Source organism: Tasmannia lanceolata, unplaced genomic scaffold, assembly GCF_043159265.1.
Source record: "Tasmannia lanceolata isolate RefF3 unplaced genomic scaffold, GAP_Taslan_0.1 ptg000002l, whole genome shotgun sequence".
NCBI classification, from domain to species: Eukaryota; Viridiplantae; Streptophyta; class Magnoliopsida; order Canellales; family Winteraceae; genus Tasmannia; species Tasmannia lanceolata.
The window spans coordinates 42921859-42930650 of record NW_027518679.1 but is presented as its reverse complement, the minus strand read 5'-3'; the positions used below and the strand labels follow the sequence as shown (position 1 = coordinate 42930650).

Here is an 8792-nt window from a genome sequence, read left to right as displayed (position 1 = left end):
TATGTTGTGTTCCATCACATGGACGGTTTGGATCAACCCGTGATGTGGTCCGTATAGTTCTTTGTCGGCTTTTTAATAGTATATATATATATATATATATATATATATATATATATATACACTACAATAAGCTGGGATGAAAAGAGGTGAATTTTTTTCATTTTTTTGAAAATTATATGAGAATTACACATCACTTTTTTTGACTTTTTTTAACAAATGCACCCATTCAACTCACATATTTTCAATCCTACCCCCTCATTTATGCTTTTAACAAAGGCACCCATTAAAGCCATATGATATCAATCTTACCCCCCTCCTTTATAGTTTTTTAATAAAAAAATCTATAGGGTGATCTTAACTATCCGATTTAAGAGGAGTTATGAAAACATCTATAGATTGGAGGGCTAGGATCAGCCCATAAAAATGATTTTTGGGGCACAACCTATTTATGTTGTGTTCCATCACATGGACGGTTTGGATCAACCTATGACGTGGTCCGTACAGTTCTTTGTCGGCCCGTGCATCGCACGGGTTTTTTACTAGTATATATATATATACTAGAAGAGAAAATAAGAGAATTTTTTGTAGAATTACACATCACTCTGTTTGACTTTTTTTAACAAAGGCACCCCATTCAACACACATATTTTCAATCCTACCCCCTCCTTTATGCTTTTTAACAAAGGCACCCATTAAAGCCAAATAATTTCAATCCTACCCCTCTCCTTTATGCTTTTTTAATAAAAAATCTATACGGTGATCTTAACCAGTCGATTTAAGAGGAACAACAGATTATGGAAACCTCTATAAATTGGAGGGCTAGGATCAGCCTATGAAAATGATTTTTGGGGCACAACCTATTTATGTTGTGTTCCATCACATTGACGGTTTGGATCAACCCGTGATGTGGTCCGTACAGCTCTTTGTCGGCCCGTGCATCGCACGGGGTTTTTTACTAGTATAGTGAGCTTAAGCTCACCAACCGTTTCCTCATGTATATATATATATATATATATATATATATATATATATATATATATATATATATATATATATAAAAGGACCACCCATCCCTGGAAATTTCCGAGACAAATATTTGTGACATCACTAGAGCAGCTTCTTGGAACTTTCAAGTTTTGTATGCATCCTACGCATGGCAAGCTGTGGAGTTCTTTGTTATTTTCTGTTTAAAGAAGTGAAAATTGAAGGACCCCAAGGACCACCCATCCCTAGAAATTTCCGAGACAAATATTTGTGACATCACTAGAGCAGCTTCTTGGAACTTTCAAGTTATGTATGCATCCTACGCATGGCAAGCTGTGGAGTTCTTTGTTATTTTCTGGTTAAAGAAGTGAAAATTGAAGGACCCCACTTCCTTTTACTCATTCAAATTGAAGGGCCTTAACAAGAGACTTCCAACTGTCTTTGGATCTTGTTTTTCACTCCCTTCTCTTTATAAAAGGGCTTAGCTTGAAGCTCCAAAGATTCAATTCATTCAAGCAAGTAGAAATGGAGCCCTCCAACTTCATATTGGGAGCCCTTTTTGCTCTCGTTCTCTCCTCATGCAATGGTAAGTGAATTTTCACATCCCCTACTTTTGTTTGAATGAGAAGTAGTGTTGGGCCGAATTTTCAGCCTTTAAGAAACTACCAACCACTTGATCTTGATCCGACGGTAATCACATGTGGGGATGGCCTAATTATGTTCGAGGGCCTCAACCGATTAGTTTCAAGTAGGGTTGCAACAGGGGTCAGGCACAACCCAAACCAAGCAGGTTCAACCTGATTTCAGCTCGGGTTGGCATTTCCTTAGGTCGAATTGGGTTGGGTTAGCATTGGGAAAATCCAGCCTGATTTGTTAGGGTCGAGGCTTTGGGCAACCCAACCGGACCCAACCGAATCCCGACCTCCATGCTCCAATTTTATCTTGATTTTCAAAATCTTCGGTTTTATTTACCTGGTACCAACCTAGCTCAACGCAACCTGATTTGACAAAAAAAAAGGTTTGACGGGTTGGGTTAGCATTGAGAGATTTAGAAGCTAGGGGTGCAACTCTGGTCAATTTTTTGAGAATTCGGGTTGAGCTTTTACCATAAAATCAGGTTGGGATCAGGTTTATTCCAATTCACTTTTTAGCAAAAGCTCAACCCAACCTGACCTGACCCAAGTTGCACCCTTATTATTAGAGGCAGGTTGGGCTAGGACCGAACATACTCAACCCGAGGCTCGGATTGGGTGGGGTTATGGTTGAGAAAATTCTATCTTCTGTTGGGCTACAGTTCAACCCTAGCTGAACCCAACCCGGCCCGAGTTGCAGGCCTAGTTTTAGGAAGTGAACCTCCAATGTGGCAACTGTGGGGTGGGATCCAGATAAGCAGGTCGATTCAATCATTTTGGAGGACAATGCTGCAACAAAATTATGTGTACGCGCGTAGTAGAGCATAGTTGCCGTCCTACGTTGGACTATGATATCCAAACAAAGCCTCTCGTAAAGTCAGGTGTTCTTGGACCAAATTAACATCAAGGCCGGCATGCACCCTGATTAATGCTCAGCTAAACGCGTACACCATATAAAATCTTCAATATTGTATATCAAGGGCCACCATTTTACTCATAATGTTTTTATTGATAGGACCTTGCATATGGTGGGGTCCACCATTTTTATACCCATGAGTTGGTCCACCATCTCCACCCAAATCCATGCATGGAGTGGGTGGAGCCCAACATTTTACTTTTACAGCATGTTTTGATAGAGTAGGTCCCACCAACTCCACGCAAACCCATGACCAGTGAGGCACACCATTTTACACCATATTTTGACAGGTAGGTCTCACCAAGACCACTCAAAGTCTCAAACCCATGATCAGTGGGGCACATCATTTTATATTTAATGAGGTGGGTCCCATGATCTCCACCTAAGCCCATCTGCAAGGTGGGCCCTGCAGAGGCGATCGCCTCCGCCCTCTATCAGCTCCAAGTGTACTCTAGGGATATGGCGAAGAAGAGTTATCTCTTCTCTGAGACGGCGCCTCTTTCTCGACTTCCCGTCGGTCGCGTGGGAGGACGCCCTGGTACATCAGGCTCCACCATTTTACACCTCATATTTTGATCGGATGGGGCCCATTATTTTACATCCATGCATAGCATGGCCAAGAATGCTAGTATTGTATATGTCAAAGTTCATATCAGTTTTTATCAAATAAATAAGTTAAATTCAAATGTTACATTTACACGGAAAAAAAAATCACTGTAACAATTTCTTATGCCTTTTGTAGCTGCAAACTCCAATCTTTTCCGGGAGTACATCGGCGCCGAATCCTCATCGGTGAAGCTCTCCGACGTCCCAATAAATCCCGACGTGGAATTCCACTTCATCGTCTCTTTTGCCATTGATTATTCACATGGGAATTCTACGTTGCCGACCAACGGAAAATTTAATATCTTCTGGGAAACTAAAAATCTCGGCCCGTCGGCCATAGAATCGATTAAAGATCGTGACAAGAACGTGAAAGTTGCAGTCAGTTTGGGAGGAGACACCGTCGGTGATGGGAAAAATGCCTCCTTTGATCCAAAATCAATTTCTTCTTGGGTTAATAATGCAGTTCATTCACTAACCAAAATCATCAGAAAATATAATTTAGATGGTATTGATATTGATTATGAACACTTCATCGCGGGTCCCGACACATTCGCAGAGTGCATTGGACAGCTGATAACGACTCTCAAGGAAGATAGAGTAATCTCTTTTGCCTCTATTGCACCTTTCAATGATGATCAAGTTCAGAGTCATTATTTAGCACTATGGAGAAAATATGGGCATGTTATAGACTATGTTAATTTCCAATTTTATGCTTATGATAAGGGGATTAGTGTAACCCAGTTTGTCCATTTCTTCCATGAGCAAGCTGCTAATTATGGAGGGGGTGAGATTTTGGCAAGTTTTATTAGTGATGGAAGTGGGGGTTTAGGGCCTAATGATGGGTTTTTTGAGGCTTGTAGAGAGCTTAAGAGGGAAAGGAAGCTTGGGGGTATTTTTGTATGGTGTGCAGATGAGTCTCAGAAATTGGGGTTTCAATATGAGAAGAAATCACAAGAGTTGTTAGCATCTTCTTATTAGGTGTTTTCTTGGATTGTGTGGAACATTTTATTCTTTCTCTTTAATTCATGTGGAAGGAAGGTGAAGGTTGTTCATGTGATTTCTTGTGAAGGGAAGGTGAGGGTTGTTCATGTGATTTCTTGTAATTGTGAGAAGATTCTTTGTGTTGAATCAAATTATTTATTCAATATTTGAATTTTTAGTTTTGTTTTGGATACTGATGGAATACTTAATCTGTTTGGATTTTGTTACTATTGGAATAACCGGCCACCTTGTGTTTTAGCAAATTCTCTATTCATTAACTAAGTACTTTATTTTCGCTATGGATACCAATTACATTTTAAGTTCTTTATTTTGGTTATTGATGATGCTATTGGAATAACTGCACTTTTTGGCTGGGTTTGGAATATGGGAATCAGGAATCAGAATCCGAATCAGAATCAGATTTCTATTCTTGTTACCTGGGAAACAAAATGGAAAAAAATTAAAATAAAAAATTTAATTTAAAATTTTCCAATAAAAATTTCATTCCGACCGGGGTGGAATCAGAATACTACCTATTGGGATGGGAAACAGATTCCAGCACTTTGACTCATTTAATTCTACCTCAGTGACATTTTCGCCCCTGCATTCCATTCAGTTTCTTTTTAGCCAAGCTCTGGACTATGATTGCCTTGGATGCAATCATATTTAAGAGGGCACGAGTGGAGATAGCATGAGAGATCCCTAAAAACAGTGGGAAAAAAATTACCCTACTTCAGATTGGGTTTTTGTTTTTCCTTTTTTTTGGGCACAAGTGAAGAGCATGGATATGGCATGCAAAATCCCTAAAAACAGTGAAAAAAATAGACTACAAATTGTGTTTTTGTTTTTCCTGTTTTTTTGGGGCTTTTCATGCTCCCTCACCCACACTCTCATGTCTCTCCCTCTCTGCCCATCTCTCACAACTAGCCCCACTAATATTCCATTGAATATTTTTTTCATGGTTGCCAAAAATGCTCAGAGTTCTAATAAAGAGTGGGATAAAATTGACATGGATTAATACTTCCTCTCATTAACATGCCTAAGATTCAATTTGCCTTCATGTGGAGTCTAATAGACACATAAGACCTTTCACATTCTTGATAGAGGAACAGCTTTTTTACAGGAACAAAAGTCCTGATTGGAATGACGCCTTGAACAAACAAGGTTGGGACTGCTAGATGTTGTAGATCACCAATTACAATGGGGCCTAACCTCATTATCTTGATGCCAACTCATTCAAGTGCACAAGGCTTTCCAATGCAAACAAAGGGCCCCATATGTATTGTTGATCCCAGACCAGTTGTCCTTGCTACTTAAACAAGCAGATTGACATACTGTTTACCTACAAAGGCTTTTGAGATGCAGTGGCTAATCCCCCATGGGATGATTCAAAGTTGTAAATGAATATTCAAAGTTGTAAATGAATACAAATCTTCTCCGCAGTATAAAAATCATCATCCAGAAGCCATCAATCCCAACCAACCTGAGAGAGCTAAAATACGACCCCCTTTTTGTATTTCTCCGATATAATTTGATTGCCGACCAATTCCAAAGAACAAAAAAAAACTAGTGCCTCAAAATCATATAAATATTTCATCAGATGAGAATATTATTCTTGGATGTATAAGCATGCCGATATGCAGGCTGTAAAGAAACTTTTGGGCCTCGACAAGTCTCGCTTGCTATTTTGAAAATTTGAAGTAAAAATAATATACATGTAAAATGCCACACCTTCATTGAATGTCCACATGAAGATCGAAAGCGCTCTTGCCATGTGAGTTCGGTGCACTTTTAAACCCTGCAAAACATACCATGGTTCTGCATTGTTAGAAATCTATGGAATGGATACATTGAATACTGAAGAAAATATGCTTATTCATATACTAAGGCCGTGTTTGGCAACAATGATTTTTTTTTCCATGCAATATTAGTTTATCAAGTGGTGAGAGAGGGTGGAAGAAAGCGAGCCTAGAGAGGACATGAATGAAGAGAGCATGAGAAGTGGCTAAAATTTTGGAGTTTTTTTTTTTTACTCTAATTTTCGGCCTTCTCATACTCTCTCCTCACTCGATCCCTCTCAGGTCTCTCCCTCTTCCTCCCTCCCTCACCATTTATTAAGCTAATATTCCACAGAAAAAAAAAATCCATGGTTGCCAAACATGGCCTAATTGTCACAGTCAAAAGAAAGAAGTATGACTACAGTAAAGAAGTCACACGTCAGCCTAGGAGTTACTGTTGAGAAAATCCGCCGGGAATTCGATCCGATCGTGCACAAATTAAACGGAAAGTAAAATAACACAAGCAAGCCACAAGATGAACACCAAGATTTTACGTGGTTCGGTCAAGCCTTACGGGTGCAACTCGGGTTCGGGTTGACCGAACCCGAATTTGGGTTGGGTTGGGTTGGGTTGGGAAAAATCAACCCGAATTGGAAATCGAGTTGGGGTGTCGGGCAACCCAACCCGACCCGAAACCCGATTTCCAATTCCGATATGTGCTTAAATGTGCTTAAAACCCGATTTCAACTAAACACATTTCCCATTGAAGCTAGAAATGTGCTTAAATTTCAACATAAAATTTTCCTTCAATTCAGTTGCAAAGAGTTTTTATATGGTGGATGCCTGTGTAGGAATGTGAGCAAAAAAAAAATAGTGGGGCCCACAAAAAAAAGAAGCATGAATTGGAAATCGGGTTGGGTCGGGTTGACCCGATTGCAAATCGGGTTGGGTCGGGTTGAGCCCAGCCGGGTTGGAAATCAGGTTGGGTTGGGTCGGGTTGGGTTGGAAATATGGGTTTCCTCGGGTTGGGTCGGGTTGGCCTCAACCCGACCCGAGTTGCACCCTACCAAGCTTACTCCACGGGAAAGAAACATGATCTTCCACTATGAGAAAAAAAACAACATACAAGGATTACAATGGATTAATCTCAAACCCACAAACTCGCAACCCTTTCCTTGCTTCTCTCAACCCAAGACCGTACAAGAGAACTCCGAGAAGTTGACCCAAAGAGATCACCCAAGAGAAAAACCCAAAGAAAAATCCACTTCTTCTTCTTCTTCTTCTTCTTCTTCTTCTTCTCTCTCTCTCTCTCTCTCTCTCTCTCTACCCTTTGGGGCAGCCGACACACCCCAACAATTCTCTTGCCGCAGCCCAAGAGAGAAAAACTCTCTCTATACTACTAGGGTTTTCCAAAAAACCCAGAAGGCAATTTCTATTTTGCATCCTTGCCTTCCGTTTCTGCCTTCCCGATTGCCATGGGAAATAAGGCAACTTTCCCAACATTCTCCACCTTGGCTTATTTCCCAGCCACCTGAAAATTTTCCGTTGATGTCACCACCCGTCCATTGTCTCTGCAAAACCATCATTGGCCTTTCAAAGTACCAGCTACACACCCTCGAATCACCTTGGTTCTGACTACTCCTGATTCGATCAACAAGGGCAACGCACATGTGTAGCTGCCAACCCGTTGACTCACCTAGTCAACCCTAGAGAAGGATCTCGATCCATCATCCCCAACGCAGGTACTGCCATCCTCTCACCATTGTCTGCAACCTTGAAACTTGTCTCTTCACCAACTGCGAAAGAGACCCTACGCGTGCACGTGTTACCACTCCATTTCCAACTAGCCATCGATATCTTAGGAACACTAGTTACCGTGTCCCCGACCAGAAGATATAATCTGCCACACTTCTCACCTTTCATCATAACCATACAGCCACGTGTAATTTTCATGGCTCCACCTGCAGCTGAATGCCTGCAACCCCTAGAGTCCAACCGGCCAAGAGACACTAGATTCCTTCGCATCTTTAGGACATACGCCACACCACCCAAAGTACGAACCACCCCATTGAACATCTTGATCTTTACCGTCCCAACAGCCGAATGCCTGCAACCCCTAGAGTCCAACCGGCCAAGAGACACTAGATTCCTTCGCATCTTTGGGACATACGCAACACTACCCAAAGTTCCAACCACCCCATCGAACATCTTGATTTTCACCGTCCCAACTCCCGTGACGTCACAAGTAGACCCGTCACCCAAGGACACTACACCCGCCCTTGTCTCCTGGAACGTATCAAAATATTCCCTCCTGGAGCATACATGAACAAAGCACCATGAATCTAAAATCCAGTCATCATGAGGAGAAGTGTGATTACCTGTGGAGACTGTGAGAACATCTCCAAACTCTTCGCTCTGTTCATCCGTTACCGCCACTGTCATATACGTAGCACCCTTGTCCGCTTGGTCAGCTCGCTTTGGCCAATCCCGCTTGATATGACCATATTCCTAGCAACAGTAACATTGCACGCCCTTTCCGCTGACCCTGGATCTTGATCTGCCTTTACCAGATCCCCTGTCAAACGACCTTCCTCTTTGATTCCCACCATGAACAACCAACCCCTGCTCTTCATTTGCACTAAGAACATGTTTCTTTTGCATCTCATTCAATAAGAGCGACGTCGTGACTTCCTTTAACTTTATCGTATCCTTACCGTACAATAAAGTCGTCACCAAGTTATCATACGAATCAGGAAGCTAAGTAAGAAGCAAAAGGGCCTTGTCTTCTTCCTTCAACTTTTCATCAACCTTGTGGAGTTGATCACAAGCCCGTTGAACACCGTAATGTGTTCCATAAGATCCCCGCCTTCCTGCATCTTTAACCTGTATAATTGC

General features: G+C 41.5%; 2 protein-coding genes across 3 annotated transcripts in view; one reads left to right on the top strand and one right to left on the bottom strand.

Annotated features, from left to right (window-relative positions):
* The first annotated feature begins 1397 nt into the window (after positions 1-1397).
* Positions 1398-4301, top strand: LOC143885153 (chitinase 2-like). The gene is made up of 2 exons (XM_077389178.1): positions 1398-1570; positions 3275-4301. The coding sequence occupies exons 1-2, from the start codon at positions 1510-1512 to the stop codon at positions 4114-4116; spliced, it is 903 nt and encodes a 300-aa protein (XP_077245293.1). The 5' UTR covers positions 1398-1509; the 3' UTR covers positions 4117-4301.
* Positions 4302-5686: 1385 nt separating this feature from the next.
* LOC143873748 (uncharacterized) overlaps positions 5687-8792 on the bottom strand; it is a 28772-nt gene continuing 25666 nt past the window's right edge. For both annotated transcript variants that reach the window (XM_077376834.1, XM_077376833.1), the window contains one exon: positions 5687-5917. The gene's annotated coding sequence lies outside the window, so the exon portion shown is untranslated. The remainder of the gene's footprint in view (positions 5918-8792) is intronic.

Coding starts and splice junctions, on each gene's coding strand:
- LOC143885153 (XM_077389178.1), top strand. CDS start 1,510: ATGGAGCCCTCCAACTTCATATTGGGAGCCCTTTTTGCTCTCGTTCTC. Junction 1,571..3,274: donor CGTTCTCTCCTCATGCAATG/GTAAGTGAATTT, acceptor TGCCTTTTGTAG/CTGCAAACTCCAATCTTTTC.